General features: G+C 41.5%; 1 protein-coding gene across 2 annotated transcripts in view; it reads right to left on the bottom strand.

Annotated features, from left to right (window-relative positions):
• Window positions 1–23196, bottom strand: part of iqsec3b (IQ motif and Sec7 domain ArfGEF 3b) — a 31248-nt gene continuing 8052 nt past the window's right edge. Inside the window, exons 3-15 of one of the 2 annotated variants that reach the window (XM_040025625.1) lie at window positions 20041–20158; window positions 18574–19008; window positions 16838–17565; window positions 15967–16128; window positions 13622–13744; window positions 6364–6530; window positions 4243–4382; window positions 3940–4071; window positions 3732–3831; window positions 2966–3124; window positions 2776–2868; window positions 1812–1855; window positions 1–836 (exon numbers count right to left, since the gene is read on the bottom strand). In XM_040025625.1, the coding sequence (XP_039881559.1) occupies window positions 417–836; window positions 1812–1855; window positions 2776–2868; window positions 2966–3124; window positions 3732–3831; window positions 3940–4071; window positions 4243–4382; window positions 6364–6530; window positions 13622–13744; window positions 15967–16128; window positions 16838–17565; window positions 18574–19008; window positions 20041–20158 (2821 nt within the window). In that variant the 3' untranslated portion in view covers window positions 1–416. The remainder of the gene's footprint in view (window positions 837–1811; window positions 1856–2775; window positions 2869–2965; window positions 3125–3731; window positions 3832–3939; window positions 4072–4242; window positions 4383–6363; window positions 6531–13621; window positions 13745–15966; window positions 16129–16837; window positions 17566–18573; window positions 19009–20040; window positions 20159–23196) is intronic. The other variant, XM_040025626.1, reaches the window with a different exon arrangement.

Genomic DNA, 23196 nt, shown 5'->3' with positions numbered 1-23196 from the left:
AAAGATATGTCATGTCTTTTCAGGGTGCTTTTTTCTGACACTCCAAGCTCACGTACACTTGTTGGATAGGCGACATTTAAAAATGCTAAGTCACCATACACCCAACAGCGTGAAATCCAGACAGACAACAACAGCTGCTACCAGGTGACAGGCTGAAGAGAAAAGAAAGAAGAAAAGTCTTTCAGAAATACCATCAAAGCTACTCCATGTTTAAAAAGCACACAGCCAAGTTAAGACTATAAATAAATTCTGAGGAATGCATTTAAGTCACACAATATAATCTTTACTTTACTTTTTTTTTGCACTTCTTTTGTCTTACTATTCAAAGTAAGCTGACTTGTGCTCCAGCATGTGTTTGTTGAGTGTGAGTGTGCGAATCTTGTCTGGCGCAGGGAGTTTGTTACGCAGCTGATGACCTAAACGATGCTGCGGGAGCCGCTGGAGTTGCGCCTGCGGGTAAGAGGCATGGTGTGGTGAAGGGGCATGGGTGAGTCGGGTGGACAGAATTGGTGGGGATGGTTGTAAGGTGGAGGAGGTGGCGGCAAAGGGGGTTGAGGCCCATCTCCCTCTCTGACACGCGCAGGTGTTGACAGGGCCGACTGGATGAGCTGATGGGTGGCCGGGCCTTGGCTGAGGAATGCCTCCATCCGTCCTCGCCCGCTCTGGTCCATGACAATCACCTTGACAATCTGCTGGCACTGGATGAGTGTTTCTGGGCGGAGATCTCCGGCCTGGACTGGGCTGAGCAGGGCAGGTGGCGCAGCCAGAGCCAGTGGCGTTGACTCAATGCTGGGCTGGCTCAGCTGATAGGTCTGCAGCCTGTTGTGAATTGACACCTAGTTTAGGAACAGTCAGAGAACGCATGAGGAGTTACCAGCCTGAACGCAGCCTCTACGCAGCCCTCTGGTGTGTTACGCACATGGGCATGCAGGCATGCAGGTAGGTAGTATGTAGAGCGAGCGCATGCAAAACACACACTCTCATTTTCTCTTGATCATCTCTTTGATGATTTAAACTTGAGTTCACATATTTACACGCACCAGCGTAGGAAGAGAAGAGGGTTGCTGGGTAAGACGAGATTTTCTTAAGGAATTATGGTGGGAACCCTTTGGATTTTATGAGTGTCGGAGTGCGACACAGGGAGTGGTCATTGAGTGGCAGACTGATAGGCTGAAAGATAAGGGAGTGCCAGACGAGGAAAGAGGTGACACCGAGGGCGTGGTGTCTCCCTAACACAGTGACTTACAAATCTAAGGGACTGATTGAAAGGGAGGAGAAGGGGGCTGGGAGTACGGGCAAAGGAATAAAACAGAGAAAACATCTTCTTTCACTTCGCCTACTTACAGGAAGGGCTGGTTGTACAGACATGCACACACTTACCCACACACACAACAGACCTTTAACAGTATCAAGCTTATCTGGCTTTGTAGATGTATTCTTGGAGCCAGCCAGGCTTATGGTGGCTTGCAGTGGCTTATACAGTAAGGCTGGCAAGCAACAATTGATGAGAGAAGGAATGCTATATAGCGAGTAGAGTGGCTGCTCATCTACTCATGAGGCACAGTGAGAGACAGTTTGTAGCACCACTACACCAGAGTCCTCTCAGCATCCTTTGTATCTATGGCTGCATAGTCAGGATGTGCCTCAGGTGGAGCTCTTTTAAAGCAAAGCATAAAGCACACTTTCTTGTCAGGATGAGGCACAGCCCTTGTCCAACCACACACACGCACACACACATATAAAAACCACACCCACAGAGCTGCAGACGCAGATACTTACCTGAGGGAGACAAGAGTAGCTTTGGCACTCACCTCTACTGTGTTGTTGTTGCCGGTTTTATCGTACGCATCCTGGCCTGTGGGGGAAAACAGGCAGATTTCAGCTTCACATACAGAATTTCGAAAACGTCAGAAACAGACTCTCATACAGGCAACTGTCATTCAGTTAAAAAATGGTTCTTGAATATTTTTTTAAAATACATTTTGCACAGAATCAACTGAACATGTCATGTTTTCATATTTTAATACTACAGTTTTCTCATAACTGGTAATATCCAAATACACCGTATCAGCACAAACGTCTGAGGCATTTGTGCTCAATCACAGCAGTGGACATGTTATGATGTGGGCTTGTTTTGCAGCCACAGGACCTGGGACCTTGCCGTCACTGAGTAAAGCATGAACTTCTCTGTATACCAAAGTTTCTAGAGTTGCTATGAGGCCATCTCTCTAACAGCCAAAACTGGGACATGCAAAAGAAAGCACGTCAGCAAATCTACAACACATTGGCTAACCCAGTCAAATTCCAGACTGCAGATAACACATAACTTCAACATATTTCTGTAAAATATAGTTCTTCAAGATAATGAATCATGGGGTGTACTAAGTTTTTCATATGACTGCAGATCATCTGAAAACGTTCTTTTCCACAACTGTAATTGGCACTCTAGCCTCATTAATAACATATGACATTGGTATCCATCATCTCTCTGAAAAAGGACCGTGTATCATGATTATTTATTGAATTAGAGACTGTATCAGATCTGAAAGTCTCTAACACCTGTGTACAATGTAAAAATGTCAATTGGACAATCTTTTTGAAGCTATTTCTCTGTCTTTCTTTAATATTTCAAAAGTGACAGTGATGGCTTTCTCACCAGCTTTTTCATGTACCTTTTCTCCAAGAACTTGTTCTGTTTCCTATATTCCCCTGAGCAATGTTTGCATTATTATGAGTAATATATTCTCTGTTATGCTGCACAAGCAAAACCAGCACCTGAGGGAGAGCCGTGTCCTGTATGTGCATCCATTTGCCCGCCGTTAGTGTGTAAGCCATGTGGCTGGATGCCTTGTTGCCTCTCCAGTTCCCCTACAGCATGAGAAAGGGAAAGTTCAGTGAGCCGTACATAGGTTGATCAGTATTTGTTTACATAAATTTTGCAGATTTTGAGGATTTTCCTCCTTACACTGGATGTGAATCTGTTCCATCTCGTTGACCTCTGCGATTGACTCTCTGAGCTCTTCCGCAAACTTCCTGAGCTCTTCTCCACTTGGAGAGCAGAAACTCACCAGCTGCTTCTTCTCTGAAGTAAACGGGCTCATCATGGTGACACCATGGGCATAGACTGATGAGAAACCCCAACAAAGAGAAACAGAAGTGCTTTTACCATAACTGTGACTGGAAAAACGAATGGATAATCCAATAATCAATACCTAACACAGATAATCTCAGCCTTTCTTTCTTCCTTCCAGTAACCCATAAGCTCTCTCAGTTCACACACCTTTTCTATTATCTTTCCAGATGGAATTAGTGAATTATTTGTGTTTATAGATTCTCAGAGCTTCACCAAGTTCACAAACCTTACTCGATGATGCACCCGAGGACTCAAATGTTGATAGGAGATTGACAGCACACATAAGAGATTGACAGTAAGATGCTCTTGTAGAACATAGACAACATCTTGATGAATGTACAAGCAAAATGCTCTTTCTTTAAAAACTTAAAAAGACTAAATCTTAAAAAGAATAAAAATATATCCTTCAGGATATCTGCTGTAACACTGACAACAGCGTGTTAACACTGGTATACTGGTGAGTGCTTGGCAGTTCCTTAAAGTATGGATCCTGACACTGACATTGACAGACAACAGTGCTGTGGATGGCTCAGCATTTTTCAGCACAGGGTGAAACTGCACTGGCAATAAATTGCTGCAGTGTAAAATGGCAGCTTACATTCATTGCTGAAGAGGTGAAACTGCATTCCTAGGAGACCCATAGCTTTACAGAAGGTGTATGAAGCAGAGCTTTTCTTCTTGGGACATAGCTTCAGGATCTAGAGACATACAACACGGAAATATGGTTGGTTGCATTTGGGCACATACTACATGTTCTGAAATGGTTTCTAGTGCTTTTTAATGGTTTTTAAATGTTAAAATCTTACCAACAGTAGGTCATTGAAAAGGAAGACCTCTCTCTGGAGCTGAGACAGTTTCTGTTTGTGAGGTTTGTTGGCATCAGGCACCTCAAACAGACGACAGCAGCACACTAGACGTCTGTGGGGCACGGCGAGAATCTGGACAAGGTTAAAGAGATGAAGATGACAGCTAGCACAGAGCAGGGGATGGGCTGCAGCAAAATAATCCGTGATATAAGATAAAGAAGATTGTACAAAAAAAGGGCAGACAGCTCTCTCAAAAGACAAAAGGAAATGCAGGACTTGCACAAAAACGCGGCTATTACTCACAGTTTTTAGGCCCAGGATTGACTGCTCCACACGGCTCACATAGGTGACATGGTCTTCATTTGAGCGGAGCTCTCTCTGCTGGATCCTTTCATAAATACCTGCAACCATCTCTCTGGGGATGTCCGCTCCATCATCCACACCTGAAAGAAATGAAGGGTTCATGCAATGCATGAGTAGCCACCATACACATTTTAACAGATAGGCTTAACCCCTCCCCCCACAACCACCGCCAGCAAAACAGATTCAGACACAACATCAAATCTGACTAAATTATAACCTGTCTTTATTATAAACTGTCTTTACTTGTTGGTTGGATTATGTGATGGCCAAAGATGAATATATAACCCTTTCATGCATTGTGGCCACTACAGTGGACAGCTATTCAAAGGCTGTTTTCTTGTATTTGTATCAATGTTTATGGTATGCTTGCACATAAACCACTACATTGGACACTGATGTGTCATTCCATACCCTGCCACCCACTGGTCACCCAGTGGGCTGACTAAGTGGATGTGTAAAAAAAAAACTCTTTGAAAATTACATGTTTAAAAAATGAAGTTCAAAAATCTTTTTTCATGCCTAAAAATACTTAAGAAAAAACCCTCACTGAGGCTGTCATAACTCATGTATGAAAGGGTTAATTTGGTTGAGCGTTCTCTACCTCCTTTTTTTGCACACTTACATCATATGTAAAATATCTCACCACCGTTGCAACAGTTACTGTGCATGCAGCTGTGCACATTTGTACATTCAAGGCCATAGTTTAAAACAATATATACACAGTCCTTGTTTATTCCTGCAAAACTGAACATTGTCCTTGGTCAATGTGACAAAATAAATTACATTAGAAAGGTGACATCACCTTTGATATCCAGATTGAAGAGGAGATATCCACAAATGGTACGAGAGGAGATAACACAGGAATAGTATCAAGAGCACAGAGAAAGTCAGAGAATGGGGGGGAAAAAATCCATTTTTTGATTTTTGGGTTGATTTCAGACAGTGAAGTCAATACTTGAAATCAGATACCAGATAACAGTTCTTTAGGCTGGAAATTAAATAAGCATCTCAAAAGTTTTGATTACTCACAGACTTGACTGTGACTCATTCTAATGTGCAAATTAATGGAAGTATTAGAGGGAAAAACACACAGAGGAAGTTAATGGGTGCCTTGAGATTGAGTGTAAACTTAACAATCTGAATTTCAAACTGTGTGACTGTATCACTTTTACCCAACATTTTAATGCCAAATTAGTTTTATTCCTTTGTAGGATCTGAAGCTGTGAAATCAGAAAATGTGCCGTTATCGCAGCGTGTGTGTGCTGACATTGTATCCTGGCAGTTGTTCCGCTATCACTGTGGAGCAGCACACTCAGCTGTAGAAGATAATATGAAGGGAAAATATGTAATGACTGAGAAATAGATTTTTCTGTTAACTAAAGGCACAAATAACAGTGAAATCCTTTTTCCTTAGGCCATTGTTGCCGTTAATATATGAATCTGCTGAACCTTTGGATGGAGACAACATTCAGAGCTATGGGAAGCTCAGCCGCGGCGATGAGTTGCTTCTGGAAAACCAAGCTCAAATCATTAAATCTCACGCTAAGTGAGCCTCAATTAAATGGGCCGCCGCCACGGCCTCTGGGGCAGCGCTCCGAGTCAAGGATATCAGGAATCTCTTCCCGCACTGATGATGGTTTCCTTGATGGTACCGAGCATAGGCAGCCAACCACAGCCTCTTTGAGTAATTTACTTCAGTTCAAGAAGCTGTCACTCACGGGCCTGATAGTGAGGTTGAAGTGAGGTCGATAAGAGAGTGCCTGCTGTAAAATTTTGACTTCCCCTGCCATCTGCTCTCTTTTTCATCTTCACCGTCATTCTTTCCACCACACCAATCCACTGTGAGTGATCTACAGTAGAGGGGCACGTATGTATAAACAAGTTTACTATTTATAACCAGTGCTCGTGCCCTTCTGATAAAACCACTTGCTATAAATGTTGAAACATGTCTGCAGCTCATTATGCCAGCTCTGCCCACAGGGACCGTTAGCTCTTGCATGGCACGCAGAGTAAAACCTGTAGAAAAATACTCTCTGCCTCGCAGTTTGAGCACATTCTTACCTCTTAGGTTGCGTATGAAGTCATCAAGGCCCATTTTTCGCTGGGGTTTGATGTTGGGCGAGTACATGTCAGTGTTGAGGAGGACGACAGCAAAGGCCAGAATAAATATGGTGTCTGGATTGTGAAACTGCTGCACCACATCAGGATTACACATACAGTACCTCTGACTGTGGAGGACAAAAAGGAGTTATATTTTTATATTTTTTTCAGTGGAGGTCACACACTTCTCTGTTATGTATTTGAAAGCAGAGAACATTAAGCATTGCTGACGCAACAATACTGAAATCCTGTTTATTAGTCAGACAGAATCCTGAGGAGTATTATTTCTTTTGACGGGATAGATTGAGGTGAATTTTTTTTCTAACAGAATGGCATTGCTACGTGTTTGCAAGACACCACAATTTTGTTGTCATAACAAAAACATCACAAAAATGTAATGCCAGATTTTAATACTTGTGTTCACTGCAGTGTGTTAAAAATGTCCTAGCAGCACAGAAATACATGGAAAAACTAAATGAAAAAACAAGATGATAATGATGATGACGTGAAATCACACTCAGATGCCAAGTTATTACATACACATGGATAATATTCATGCAGCATGACGTCAAAGTCCTGTTATGGCTATTTTTAACTCGCATTCATGCAATGTAATACGATGCATGGATTTTTGATTTGGTGAGCCTATCGTGCACTCGTCAAGTGTAAAATTAACAAACAACATAAGAAATATATGCTCTGCGTTTATATATTTGTGTATGTGGATTTCTTACAAATACGGTGCTGTGCAAAAGTCTTGAGCCACCCCTCATTTCTTCTTTTGGTGCAAAGAAAATGGGAAATATGTGTAGGTGAAATGGGCAAGCACGAATGCAAAAACAGCACGTGATTCAAAAACAGGGTTTCTGACAAGCTTGAAGGTCAATATTTAGAATAATCGCCTTTATTCTTCAAAATTGCCGCACTCTCTTTGGCAAGCTTTCTTGTAATTTCTTTAAGTAGTCTTCAAGATTAGTGCTTCATGCTTCTTGAAGGATATTCAAAGCTCTTCTTTAGATTTTGTCTGCCTCTTGTTTTGTTCTCTGTCAAGATGATCCCACACTGCTTTAGTAATGTTGAGAACCACACTCTGGGCAGACTGTTAATTCATGACTGGTAGTGTTACATGTTGTGTTTTTCTACCCAGGTATGTTTTTATTGCATTGAAATTGGAAACACTGCCAGGCTGAAAAGCAGACGTTGTATATCAGATGCTTTCCAGACGGTATTTTATGGTGGATGAAAATCTAATTGTACTTTTCTATGTTTATAATTTCATCAAGTTTTAGAAGATCCTAAACAAACCATGACAGAGCCTCCACCATGTTTTACAGATGGCTGTAGACGCTCGCAGCTGTATCTCTCTCCTGACCTCTGTACAATTAACAATAATTTGAACTAAATGTCAAATTTGGATTCATCACTCTACAAGGCTTGCAGCCACTGATTTTCAGTCCAGTTCTTGGGTAATTTGCCACACCTCAAACTTTTCTTCCTGTTTTCCTTCCTTAAGAATGGCTTCTTGACAGCCATCCTTCCACTGAGACCATTTCTGATGATGCTCAGCAGTCAGGTTCACCGCTCAGGGCTTGTGTCAGTTCTTTTCTGAATTTTTCCTATGTCCTGGAAAAACAACTTTCAGATAGTGTTCAGTTGCTGTAGACTGATCAATTGGTTCTTTGTTGGTTACCTGTGATGTGAAGATAGAAAACCGATTCATCCCTTGAGTTTTGTGCTTGAGGTGCATTTTTATGGCTTAATGACTGAAAATGAAAGTGGTCATTTACAAGGACTGAACTGAAAATGAGTGAAAAAGCAGTACTCATATTCAAAGAAAAACTTTGAAAGACCTTCTAAAAACCTGGGGAACTATTGACTAGCTCGAGACCACTTTAAAAAAATTAAAAAGCGGTTCGGTTCCCTGGCAGCAAAATATGAAGAAGGAAAAGGCGGCTTGAGACTTTGGCACAGTTATTTACACACACACTAACACACAAACACACACACACACACACAAACACACACACACACATACAACTGATTGGTGAGTTCATGCTATATAAAAAAAATCAGGACATCTTTAAGAGAGATGCTTACACACTGATCTAGTTGTAAAGACAGTAGATTCCTGCTGTAATTTGAAGGTAGATAATTCTCTTTCTAATCTCACTAATTAACTTTAGCTCAAATGTGAAAGCCGTCACTCCACCATATATGAAAGACAGGACAGCAGAGACATTTGACAGTGCAATACAGCTAAGAAAATTCTCCCCATTTTGTTTAGGAACCAGAGATGCTGCATTTGGACTTGCTTTGACCCATTGGTGCCCACAGCCTTCACAAACTCTCACTTCCACCCCTTCTTCTTCCACAGCTCTTTCCCTCTCTTTCTTACTGTCACTTACACTTACACAGTGGGCCATTTCAGTGGCGGGAGGCTTTTATCTTTGCAGTCAGGCACGATGCAGACACGGAGAGGGGCTGCTCTGCTCTAGAGGACTATGCACTTGGAAGAGCGTATGCAATCAAGAGGTCACATCTGAGACCGGTGCAACCAGAAAGCCATTTCTCACATTCCAAACCAGAACTGAAGTCAGAGGACTCAGTGAGTATCAATCACGCTGTACAGTTCAGAAGAAATGCCTTTGTTTGAGAGAGACTAGATCCTGCTCGTCTCAAACTCCCTTGCAGATAGAACAGGCACCCGCACATAGATACAAAACCACAGACTCACAGATGAATCTGTATCAGCAGACTTGCCAACTTCTGCAAAAAATTAATCAAAGACTGAATTCAAGGCAAGCTCTGCTGTATCTGTGAGCGTATGCATGCAAATGGGCATGAGCATGGATGTGAAAGTGCATATGTGTGCATGTTTTCTCAGTGAGTGAGCAAACAGTTGACTAAATCGGTAGTGGTAAGCATGAGCGTGTATTTCTGTTTCATTCACACATTTTCAACCACACATCTCCGTCTTATGTAACCAGTTTATTTAAACACTAGCTCTGATCGCTTATCTTCATATCTGCATATAAAAGTTGCATGCCAGCTGGCACAAATACCACTTTGTATAAAAGAACTGCTTTTGACAAGAGTACAACACGCTTCAAACAGATGACATAACAAGTGTTACGTAACAGATATGGTAGTGGATGTCTGGCAGTCCCGATAAAGCCCGCTCATTTCTGACCTAAACTCCCAGCTCCAGAAAGTGTGGTCTCAGATCACTGATGACTTTATAATCTGCACCCAGAGGCTCAGTATGTATGATTGAGTGTTTCTGTGATTAACTGATGACCGCAGTGGGTGTTCTGATTGGCCCTCAAATCAGAATCAGAGAGGGGAAGTGTCATGACTGCTCCCTTTCCTCTCTTCCCTCACCACCTCTTGTTTGGAATAAGAACACTTTTCTTAATGGATAGGCCGGGGATTCTGTACTTTTCACATTATCTAAAATCTAGAATCTAAAAAAAGTCTCAATCCAAAATAAATAAATAAATAAGTGGTGCTTGCTGTCAGTGTAGCCAAACCCCTCATAAACAGTAGTGTCTTAATCAGTGTCATAGACATGCAGTGTTTCCCTAGATGTGCTAAAGACACTTTGATCAAGCCACATTTTTGCACTGGATCAAATGTTCCTTCACTTACAATCGTGGGCATTAATTCAACAGTGAGTCATCTTATGTTAACTGTACTATTTTTTCTACTTACAATATGATATTCTTCATTGATGTGATGTTAATTTGTATAAATAATTAAAGACAAACAGAAAAGAAGGCGTATGTTTAAATTACAAACTGAAAAACACAAATCAAAAACGTGATTACTCATCTCATTTCCAGGTTAACTGAATAACACACTCACAAATTACCCTGTAAAAACCGGAACTGACTCAGCTCTGTCCTTGGTTGTGTCTCGTGCAACATGAGGTTAGAAATATTACCCCTCACAGCAGAGCACCCGGTTAGAGCTTTTCTTTGAAAAATGCTGCCTAGAACACTCTTTATAGGATGCTCTAAATCTCAGGAGTCACTTCTGTATTAAATGAATATTAAAATCTTTTCAATGGGGTCAAGATCATGTGTATGTGCTCTGAACCAGAACACTATTTATGGAAAACTCTTCTTCAAAAATGCCCAAACAGTACATACAAGACAGGAATGGTTTCGAAGAAGAAAACCACTGTCGACAACATGGCACAAAAACAGCAAAACTGAGAAAATAACATCAATGAATTCTAGCACATTCTTTGGTTAAAAGAAAAGCAAAATAAATGCATTTGTCAGATTAGATGATACAGATAGATCCTGCATGCTTGCCGTCAATAAGGCAAGAAATACCACAGTGGCTGAAGAGCACCAACAGTGAAACATGGATGTAGGCGTAGGCTGATATGGGAATGCATGAGTGCACAAGCTTGTAGGGGAGATGACATTTACAGATGGCTCTATGAATGCATCTTTATATACCCAAAGACTGAAAGAAAAGATGACTCGCAGTCTTGAAAGGACAGGTCAGAGAAAAAACGATCAGTTTTAAAGGAAGAAGTGAATGCATGGCTATAAATATATATATATTATTTCCCTAACTTGAATGTAGGATAACTCATTTGGAATATTTTGCAAAGGATAGCAGCACAGCAAAACCCCTCCAGCAAAGAGAGCTGAAAAAAATAACTTGTGAGAAATGGCAGAACATTTCTCTACAGATTTGGGACAGAATGGTATCCTCCGTGTCCAGGAGGAATGAATCTGTCAGCACAAATGTTATACAACAGGCAGATAGAAAATATATTTTTAAAAAAAGAAAGAAAGAAAAGAAATCACTAATTGAAGTTGTACTTACTTATTCTTGCACTGAAAGACATGCTGTATTTCTGGCATGCTTACATTAGCCATGCTAGCAGTATTGTATATCAGCAGTTTTCATGAAACTGCGCTGTTCCAAAAAATAGTAATGTCAAAGTGTCTTACTGTATATTTTACAGATTTGTACTGTCTTTCTAGAATATCATTAAATTTACATAAGTACACTGTGATTTTACATGTCAAAGGTAAAATAACATAACATCACTGTAAATATAGTAAAACATAATTTACTTGTTTTTTTAAATATATTTTTTTGTACATATGCATATTTAGATTGTAAAAATACATTCAGAAATGTATCATAATTTCACAAATATTTGTCTGTTATGTGAGAGAATGATCTGTTAAATTCAAATGTAATACTATAGAAAAATTGAAAATTAATGAGAATAATTAATAATTAAAGGAGTATTTGAATTATAATTTTGCTGAAAATTTCATGTCATCTAGGATGGATGTTGGGACACATAATAACATGACGCTAAACATCGGCCAATGAATGTGAACTAACAACCACAAGGTCGCGGGTATGGCTGCACTGTAGGAAAAAATCCTAATATAAAAGTATTTTACTGGAAAAGGCAGAATCCCATGTAAAATTAGCGCAACAAACTCTATTTTCATTACTGAAAATAACTGTATTTTCATGAGAAAGTTATTTTCTGTTATTTTACGGTAGTATTTTGGCGCCCCAGCTGCCGGAATATTACGGTTTTTTTAAGATGTTTTTTTAACAGTGTGGTCCTCACATTTAAATTGTAATGTCAATGATGAGCCTCTGACAAAACTTGTAGTGCAGTCAGGCAGCATTTTAATCTGTCCATTATTTTGGTTTAACTCAAATACCTGCAAAACTAATGACATTCCTACCATCTGTACTTCCATCTGCTGTTTGCCTTGCGTGCTGTTTAGCAATGCAAACTGATATGGTAAACATGGTGATCATTACCTGCTAAACACCATGGTTTTGTGAACATGTTTGAATGCTGACAATAGCATTCAGCTTAAAGCAGCAGGCCTGTGGGCTCTTCAATGTCTTCAGAGGGACAAACCGCCCTTGGGGCTAAGTGTCACAGAAGAAGGAGGAAACTGTATTAACAGCCATAAGGTTTGTCAGAATGAGGATGCAGAAATTTGTTGGCGGCCTACTAACAAGCTGAACATTTGTTATGGTGTGAACAGGGAAAATGACGTCTTGGTTAATGAGTTCAAAGAGGCCACTGACTCAAGCCGTGTCATGCTGGTGACAGTGTGGGCATTCCTGAGAGAAAGAGCAGTACATCAAGGGAAGGACATTAAATGTATAGAGCAATTCAAGCAATTTCTCTGCAATAGAAAACAATGAAGGGCATTTTTATTGCATTTTTAGTCCTGAGGGGACGCTTTGGATATCTTTAGGACTTATCAAGGACATGGCCAGCCAGGGGACCAAAGTTGCAGCTTTTATTTGTCTGGTTGCTTCTATCTGTTTATTGCTTCAGTTAAAGGTTAAATAGCATGATTTTAAAATAAAACTGTTTCCATCCAGGTATTTGTTAGAAGCAAAGCTAGACAGTTTGCAGGAAAGGTATAAGTGTAGTCTGCAAACTGCAGTAAGTCTAACAAGTTCCACTTGGCATTTCAAGACCTTTATCAGCAGCATACACTAGCGTGACTTCAGGGCTGGATTCAACACAAAATGAGGACAAAACCAACTGAGGCAGATCTTGGTGAGTAACAAACTTCTACATATTCATGTATGATTTTGAATGGGATGGACACGCAACTACCCAGCATGCACCAGCAGCCTAAAAAGAAAATGATTTGGCCAGGGAAGTGTCATCTGGTGAAAAGAGAGCTGCGAAACAAAGCATCTATTCTTGTCCTGATGGAACACACGCTGATTTTGCTGCAGTGTAAATCCCTATTGTGATTGGCTGATGATCAAACACTGTTGAGTTTATTCAAAGGTTACAGGAAATCAGTGTAACTTATTAATGACACAGAGCTTTGCTGTCATCACAGCCTGTCGCAGTAAGCCAGCAAAAACAGCCGATTCTTCTATGTCTATACAGTGAGCTGATTAGTATGCCATCTTGGACGCATTCTGCTACCCCAAGGCTGCGAGATCAGAAAAAGCTTTTTGCTTCAATTTTATTCCAAAGTGTGTGTTCTTGGTTGTGTGCCATTGTTTTTCTGATTTGTATTGGTGGCCACAAGCAAAAGGCCCATTCCTGTTAAAATCTTCAGAGTGCACTACCCAGCCCTGCTCGGTCATATGATGCACTGTTTTTGTGTTGCACATTGTTAAAAATCAAAGCCAGAGCCCGTTAGTCAGTGAGGCTGGGTTGTGATCAAGCTGACAGTCTCACCTAAAGGCTTCGATGAGTCTCTCCACTTTCTGTGCTTCTCCCTGAACACGGACATGGGCCTGGAACTTTCTCAGGGCTTCGTCAAGCTCCATGCCTGAGAAATCCATCTCGTCCACAACACAGCTATAAAGAGACAGAGAGGGAGGGGGGGAAAGACAAGAAAAAAAGGCAAAATGAAGCTGGGTTTAGTTTCAGTACTTCACTGTAGTGAGAAGGTAACAGAGTGAGTGTGCGAGTGGATCTGAGACAAACTATCTGTACCCAAGTGCTGACGGCAAATCTCGCCATTACAGTCATAGTTCCATTACAGAACCGCTGACCTGAATGATGCACATAGAGACAACATGCTTGCACATGCACACACATATACCCACGTGCTGTGTAAATATCAGTGGAGAAGAAAGAGTCCAAAAATAGTGGGAAAAGAGGGATGAGATGGCAAAAAATGAAAAGAAAAGAGGGAATGGGAAAGAGAGAGGTAACATGAAAGGCTGAGGACAGACTGCGGTAATGGGAGTAGTACGTACAAGATTGCGCATGTACATTTAGGTGCATGGGTGTATTTGTGTCCATACAAGTGTGTCTCTTTGAAAGAAAGTGAGGGTGTGTGCTTAAGTGTGTGTTCAGTGCAGTGACCTATTTCTACAGTCTGTACAACAACATCAGCAGAAAACCTCGCTACGCTGGTTCTCAGTCTGCAGCCTACACTGGGAGGATGCAAAAAGGGGTGAGTGTCAAAGCATTAAGAAAAAGCATGTTTTCATGGATGTCTTCCATTTCCGCAAACTGGTGCCACATGTCAAGTGAGTTTTGCGCGTACGCTCATTTATAAGGTAATTGCTTTCGAAAACCAGCTCAGTTTGAGATAGCTTTTAAAATAACTGAAGTTTGAAAGTCCAAATTTAACAGATGTTTTACTTTATTTACCTCAGTTTCTTAGCCATATAAAGCAACAGTACCATCGGACTTTGTACTATGATATATGATTGAAACTCTACTAAAGGACCTAAATGAGAATATTAGTGAGATTAGGTTTTCCTGAAAAAGAAAAAGTCTTTAAAGAGGTCCATATGGATGCAAAGTATGTATAGAAATGACTTTTCCTGTGAGAATACTGGCAAGGAGAAGAGAGATAAGCACACATGTGCAGGAGCTTTGATCATCATTAAATTGTTATCATTTGCAGACATTTCTCAAATAAGGTATCACAGTGATTTTCTGCAATATCAACAAGCAGCCAGTTTGTCCTTGAAACCTTTGTAGAGGCAGAAAAGAAAGAAACCACAAAGAACTCAGTGCCTAAAAAAGCCTCTATACAGCCTGATTCTTTCAGGTCTCCTCAAAATAGGGGCACCCTCACAAATAGCGGGGTCAGCTCCTCAGCTACATGTGAATGAGTTTGTTTTTTTCCAAGGTCAGGAAGGAATTCTAATCTTAAAGCCCGATTCAATGAGAAGTGAAACGACTGAAAATGTGAGCATTTACAGTTTTGCAGCAACGAAGCGATCTAAATCTGGTGAAGAGAACCGTGTAATAAGGTTTAAATTTTCAGAATGAATACTGTGTTAAGATTATTAACTCAAATTGAGAAAATTAAATAGGCAAATAGCAAAAAAAAACTTTTTCACTTTATAATGAGTAAATGCTAAATAGACTGGTACTAAACACTCAAAGCTCTACGAGCCTCATTCACCCAGTCATACAAGCACTTTTTTCTATACCTAAGCACCTCGTCTAACATTCATGGACATGTTCATACTCCCATGGATCCTTCAGGAGCAGCTTGGGGTCCGGTATCTTGCCCAAGGGTACTTCAATAGGCAGACAGCAGTAGCTGAGCTACTGACCCTACAGTTGGTAGATGACCCACTGTACCTCTTAACTCACATCCACTCCTAAACAATGTAGCTGTAAATGTTAATAAGATCTATTGCTGTCAGTCCAGATGCTGGACTGCAGCGCAGTTTCTGTTTCACTGATCTAAGGTGCTTGACATAAGATAAGAAAAAAGTGTCAAAGTGAGTGAGAGAATATTTTATGATCGGAAACTCAAAAAGTGAGGTGCACTTAAACCAGTTTTATAAATGTCATTGGTTCATTACTATGGGGATTACCTTTGTCAAATCTGACAAAATAACCCCCAAAATGTCATCATGTTCATACAAGTTTGTGCACTGACGCTATAAATTTGTAAGAAGCCTATATTTCTAACTGGAAGTACAACGTTTGAATGATCAGAATATAAGAAAAGGGGTGCCTTATCATCACCATAAAGTCAGTTATATCTTTTCCTAATCAAATAAACCTAAATGATGACTGATGACAGAGAAATGACATGAACTCACTCAAGGACATCTCTGTTGAACTGCAGTTTGCTGTTCCCCAGAAACTCCCCAATCATCTGCCGACTTAGGCCCTTCCTCTGCAGCAGAAAGTGAGCCACTCCGATGGCCGTGTCTGGGACGAAACCACGCGTAATCAGGAAGTGGATGCCTCTCTCTGGATTCCTGTCCGCACATAACAAATAGAGAAAAGCACATAGTGTTAGAGGGAATGGTGCGTGTAAAAAGTTTTGTGCATTCAAGCAGAGAGGTGTGTTGAGCTGAGCGCGAAACAAAATCTCTTACACTATATTTAAGAGAAAGGGTGCCTAATATGTTTGTGTGTGTGTGTGTGTCAGAGGAGGCACTAGGAAAAAGAGGGAAAAGAGGCGCATCCATGCGCAAAAGCTGTTAGCTGTGGACTTTAGAAAGAGACCAAGTGTTACTGATGCATATGGGTTAATTTACATTAATTTGTATTAGCTAATAATAAGTGCAGTCCAACCGTGGACACTATTTATAGGAACTCTGTGGCTCTCGCATTGTTCATGACCTCCTTGACTGCCTCTAATGTTCCACTGCATTTATTCTCTTTGCATCTGTCTCTCTCTCTCATTCCCATCCCTGCCTTCCTCTTGATGTCTTTTTTTTTGCCATGGACATCAGATCATCAGAAGATAACACTGAACAGGCAGCTCCTCCCAACAATCACAAACGCTAATGAGCAGCTGCCTAAAGCGGTTTTGCATGGCTGTTGGAGATGTGTTCGACACAAACAACAGTAAGAGTACTTTGAACCCTGAGCCAGAGGGTGCAGAAATATTTATTATATATTTTTCTGAGAGAGTGCTCGGTGTGTGTGTGTGTGTGTGTGTGTGTGTGGTGGTCTACTCACACATTGAAGAGGTTGAGTCCTATACGATAGAGGCGTTTGCGGTGTGTGTCGGTAGACAGGGTGGGTGAGCGGCAAGAGGCTGGATCCTGGCAGCGGTCCCTCGGCAGAGAGACGACCAGAGCCTGCAGGGCCTCGGGGCTCGGCCCCCCGGAGATCTGCTGGGGATGAGTGTAGTGGTACTGCTGGTACTGGGTATAAATCTGGGCAGGCTGTTGGTTAGTCTGGGCTGAGGTGGAGATGGAAGTGGAAGTAGAGGTAGAAGTGGAGGAGGATCCCAGTCTGTCTGTGCTGTTCTCCCCTTCCATTCCTCCTCCCCCTGCAGTTGGCACTGCTGAACCCCTCCTGGATCCTAGATCAACCATTTCCAGCTCTTCACTAGGCGGAGGTGCAGGAAACTCTGGCTCCTCCACTGACTGGTTGTCTCCTCCCCCAGCCATTCCACTCACAGAAGTCTTCCTGCTACCTGGTTGTCCCCCACCTGCATTGCCCAAAGAGGTGGTGGTGGTTGTGGTGGTGGCAGAGGAGATGGTATAGGAGCTATTGCTGTCAATATGAACTGTAACATCCCTGAACGCCATGAGCAGCGAGCTGGCACTACGTGGCAGACAAGCACTCTCAGCAGCTGCACGAAGCGCCCCGGGGTCCATCAGCAGTCCCTTGCCCTCTCCACCCTCAGACAAGCTCCAGCCACGAAGGGCCTCATCAATTGACTGCGCCAAGGAGTGCAGCTGCAAGTATGATCACAAAAAAATATAAAAATTCACATCACAACTCGTGATTTAATCAGGTCAAGGGCCATGACTCATGTATGTAAAAGCTTATGATAGTCGCAGGGTTGCTCATTAGTGGCTTTTAGTAAGACTAGTGGAACTAAATTAACAATGACAGCAGCTGGACTACTGAGTGGGCCACTGGCATTAAGATGAAACTCATTTCTATCAAGTCACTAGAGCCAGTCAGTTTAGTTTAGCTAAGTAAGATAAAGTGTAGATGCAAGGACACTGAGGGTCAGCTCTGTTCTTGGATAAGTAGTGCAAGATTTAAAGAGAATTTAAAGATAAGTTCAGTCAGGGTAAGAGAATATTGTCACGGAGATCAGTAGATTTATGATGGGACAGACTGATACTGACAGCGTGCCTCAGGAATATGGTAAAATCTTATTTAACATGACTACACGCTCGTAGGGCTCCTTGGCTTTAATGAAGTCATAATGCCATGCAGACATTTGCTGATTTGCATTAAAACACAAAGTAAGTCAGAGAATAATAAGAATGTCATCAGTTTTGCAGATGTTTCATCATAAACCTCAGTATCAGACACATTCACATCTTGACCTGAGGACATCAAAGAATGATCAAAGTTATAAAAGATCCCGAGGAGATTATGAATGTCTACACCAAATTTTCTGCCAATACATTTACTAGAAAATGACACAAAAGTCAAGACGTTGTTAAAAATGTATCTTCTGAATGATGAGGACATGGTGTATCTATCGAATTTAATAGTAATATGCTCTGTACCTGTCATAATATTTGACTAGAAGGTTAAAGAAGTCACTGGGATTCACAGTCATGGAAAGGTCAATGTCTAAAATGTACCAAAAATTGTTATAATTCATTCAGTGGTTTTCCAGATATTTCTATCTGGAGTTTATAAAAAGTTTATAAAACATTTATAAAATCATACAGTTTTGCATTCCTACAACACAAGATTAAAACAAAAAACAAAAACCTCACTTGTTCAGAGAAGCAGTCTTCCAGTTGTGTGAGTGAGGGTCCTGGGGTTTGAGGTGTGGGTGGTGCTGGGCCTGGTCCAGGTCCTGGGCCTGAGCCTGGGGCAGGAGTTGGGGGAGGTGCCGGGGCTGACGCAGGAGACGATGGGGGCAGAGACGTGGAGCGGCAAGGGGGTGGAGGGGGGGTTTTAGAGCGTAAAGGTATCTGTCCTCCTCCAGGATGCAGAGTGTAGCTGTGTCTCTGAGCTGCGTTCCGGTTTCTGCCCGAAGGGCTGGGATGCCGTAGAGAGATCCGACGAGGAAGCTTACTTTCTGACAATGAGTTGCGGATCTTCTGGAAGTTTTTGCTGAGCTGGTACTGACGGAAGGCTGTCTGGATACGACGGGCTGCCCGCCTTGCTATGAGATGGCCTCCATACTTCTGCTCCAACTCTTCTATCTGGGAAAAGGGAGAGAGCGAGTATATTAAATTTGTTGACAGGACTCTGAGACTTTAAGACATTTCAAGAATAATACTGCAAAGCACACAAAATCTAATGAAAGATACTTATTCATCCAGCAGTAAGCAAACATGTTACAATTTTGCGCCAATGCCTGCAAAAGATCAAAAGAGCTGACTTGAATCATGAAATTCCCACTCACACTCTTCTTAAGCCTTGATTATACTTTCCACTAGTCCATGAGTCTGCTAGCGCCCGCTTGGGTCTTACTTATCAGTCCACTCTTTTTAAAACTGGTGGGTGTTTGTGTTATTAGAACCAAAGTAAACATCATCTATCATCATTCAGCTGCTAATACTGGCTGAAGGGGCATGAAAAAGAGGATGGATGGGCTGTGACAAAGGTGCTGTTGAGAAAATGAATAGAAAAGTAAACACCCGCACAAGCTTATTTCTGTTCCATTTGTTGGCAGAGCAGCTCAGCTTAAAATCTCACTGTCCTCCACAATTTTTTGCCCTCTTACATTTTCGGCGAGAGGGAATCGAAGGAGAAGTGGGAGGCAGGGGGAGAAGAGACAAAAAGGGAGGGAAAAAGGAGGACAGCCACTCATTTGTGTGTGTTTCTGTGTGTGCGTGGATTTGATCATACCAAAAGTACACACAGACACGCTCATATAAGTGAATCCATGCAACAGCGCTAGCAGTAACAGCGGACCCTTCAGCAGTTTCCTATGAGGAATAAAGACATCTCCAGCCGCCAGAAGCAGTTATTAGCTGTTACCATGACAACTTAACATCGTTCATGCTCCTGTCTCTGTGGCAGTGGTATCCTGGGTGCTCTTTTTTCATGTGAACATAGACAGAAATAGATCTGAATGGGAATCTGTTTTTATTTTTTTGTCACCCAACTCTGTGTCAAGTGAGCAACCTTCACATGCACACCTTCTCGTGCAAAGACAGGTAGAGCAACCAGCTCTGCCTCAGCACCCAAAATATGCTCATGAGCCCACATACACCTGCTAAAAGACATACCTGTTTGTTTTTATTCTCCAGGGTGCTCTCGTACTCACTGGGTCCCTCCCTTTTGGTACCCTCTGTTTCCTGTCTGTCCCCAGAGGAGGTGCCATCCTCCAGGCTCAGCATCTGTCCACTGACACAGAAATAAGAGCGGAAAGATATCAGTCCTTCTGACGGAGTAAAACTCTGATGTCAGTGGCTGGTCATCAAGTATGTGAAATGTGAAGAGACTTATAAGGGGAGCAGCACGCAGACAGTGATGTGTAGCTGTGGCGGCCCAGGGTGAGGTTGACTGGCTTTATGTGCCCAGTCCTATTTGGTCAGATTTGTGGCTCGAGTGCAAGTTGCAAGTGTGCAACTCTGAATATGTAACAGTGTAAAACTATGTAAAAATTATAATCTCCACCTCTTATTTGCTGTTTCAAACATAAAACTCAGCTTTTTCTTATTGTGTTCTGCAGAAAAGAAACAGCACATCAGCTGTTTGTCAATGTGATGAAAAAAAATGTTTTTAAAAATCATAATTTCTTGGACCCAAAAATGACTCATTAAATGAACAATCCACAAGCAATATTCATTTCTATCACAATAATACAACATAGAGAAAATGCACAAGTCCTCACACTATGACAAACAGTGAAAGCATTTTATTTTTCCATTAATAGCCAAAATAACCTAAATTACTATTCAGTTAATATTGATTCATTTCCCTTTAGTGTGCTGATCCAGTTGTTCCCAACCCTTTTTGCTTGTGAGCCGGTAATGTGAATCAATATCTTCTTGTGATCCATCATCGCAGGATGCATGTCTATAAACTGTGAGCAGTCAAAGACTGATTCTTTATTCTCTGACTCTCTCTTAAGGAGGTAAGAATCAGCTGTAATAGAAGTGAACGTTTTCCTATATTCCTCAGTGGTGACTAGCTCACACTTGACCAGTAACTGGTTTATCAATAGATTGTTCCTCCTATTCAATCGGTAAATTAAAATGTTATATATAAAGCATAAATGATCACCGCTTTGCGGTTAGCTCGCACTGTAGTGTTATATAAATGGAAGATTGTTTAGTTTAGTTTAGACATGCAGCCACTCTCATATTTGCCCTCCTTATAAGTCTTCTTGATGACCATCTGACAAAATATTCAGCAATTCTCCGCTCATGCATATTTACCAAACATCTGTCCATCTCTCCAAGCCTCCTTCTATTACTATGTGAGAAGTTTGAATGTTTCTTTTTATTTGTTGATGTTCATTACATGTTGTGTACTGAGATCTGAGGGACATATTTTGTCAAGTTTGCTCAGATTTGTTCCAGAGTATTGCATGAACAGACTGACACCACCACTTCACTTCCCTTTTCCCTTCAGATCTGTCTTAATTATTTGTGGCATAGCTTCAAAAAGGTGCTGGAAACATTCCTCTGAGATTTTGGTCCATATTGACATGACAGCATCACACGCCCGTTTCAGATTCGTTGGCTGCACATCCTCTATCAGATTGAGATCCGAGGACTCTGGAGACCATTGTCATGTTGAGTTTTGTGACATGGTACATTATCCTGCTGGAATGGTAAATGGCCTGCATTTGTATAGCGCTTTTCTAGTCCCTAAGGACCCCAAAGCGCTTCACACTACATTCAGTCATTCACCCATTCACACACACATTCACACACTGGCGATGGCAAGCTACATTGTAGCCACAGCTGCCCTGGGGCGCACTGACAGAGGCGAGGCTGCCGGACACTGGCGCCACTGGGCCCTCTGACCACCACCAGTAGGCAAACATGAGGTTAGTATCTTGCCCAAGGATATTTGGCATGCAGCCAGGAGGCAGCCTGGGATCGAACCACCGACCTTCTGATTAATGGCTGACCTGCTCCATCCTATCCATCCTGAAGATGGATACGGTTTGGTCATAAAGGGATGGACATGGACAGCAACAATACTCAATATTGTGACATTTAAACAATGCTCAAGTGGCACTAAGAGGCTCAGTGTACCAAGAAATGATTGATTATACCATCAACGACAACCTGAACTGTTAATAAAAGGCAGGGTGGATCCAAACTTTCCTGTTGTTTATGCCAAATTTAGAGCCTACAGCCAAATATCGCAGCAGAAAATGAAACTCATCAGACCAAACAATTTTTTTTTTTGTGCCAGTGTGAACAATTGTCTCCATTTTCTGTTCCAAGCTGACAGGAGAGGAGTCTGGTGTGGTCTTCTGCTGCTATAAGCCTGTCCAGAGATGCTCTTCTGCATTCTCTGAGTTACTGATGCCTCTTGTAATAATCGTCTGACCTCTGATTACAACAAGGCATTTTTGTCATGGAATGTTTTCTCTTTTTCAGATCGTTTTCTGTTTTCTGACATAATCAGGCCAGTCTGGTACAAACAACCACGATGCTCAGGTTAAACTTCAGCAGGTTCTCTTGACCATGTTTACATGCATTAAATTGCTGCATTGTAATTGACTGATTAGATAATTACTAAAACCAATAAAGTAGCAGGTGAGTATGTGTATTGATTATGAAAAGAAACTACAGGTGAAGGCATGTTTTTTTTTTTCATACGGAGGTCAATTTTGAAATTTTGGGTTATTTTATTTCCATAAGATGTCTTTTTCCAGACAAGTCATGAGAAAATGTCCAAAATACACAAACAGGCATTTTAAGACACTTTGTCTACATATTCATGGAAAATACTGTTTGGAATTTAGCAGCACCATTTCTTTATAATAATTTTTTTCTCATAGTCAAAACCAGAAACCTCCTTGAATGTGTGCGCATGATGTTGTGTGCTTGTTCACTCTTTCTTCCTCCCAGATAAGGCTTACTCTAATAATTTTTACACGAAGAGGACCAGTGCTAAACGGGACCAGGGAGAACAAAAAGCCCGCTCATGGTTAAATAATGACTGCATCACTAAATTTCCTCTTTGTTTTCTTTGATTGCTGTGAAAGCAACTATTCTGAGTACCGAGCTAAAAGTCACAGATAGGGCCAGAGACGCTCGCTCTTATCATTAAATGAGATAAAGTTAGCGAATATAGATGGAAAAAGAGAGAGTGGGACCAAAGGAAAGAGTGCGATAGGAAAATAGAGAGGAAACAGGAAGGTTGAGACTGTGTGCTGGGGTGTGCATGCTGGAGGCTGTCTATATCAAAAACTCTAT

This window comes from Simochromis diagramma, unplaced genomic scaffold (genome assembly GCF_900408965.1).
Source record: "Simochromis diagramma unplaced genomic scaffold, fSimDia1.1 OVJJ01000293.1, whole genome shotgun sequence".
NCBI lineage: Eukaryota > Metazoa > Chordata > Actinopteri > Cichliformes > Cichlidae > Simochromis > Simochromis diagramma.
Note: the sequence above shows the minus strand (reverse complement) of the source record. Positions and strands in the feature narration are given on the sequence as shown.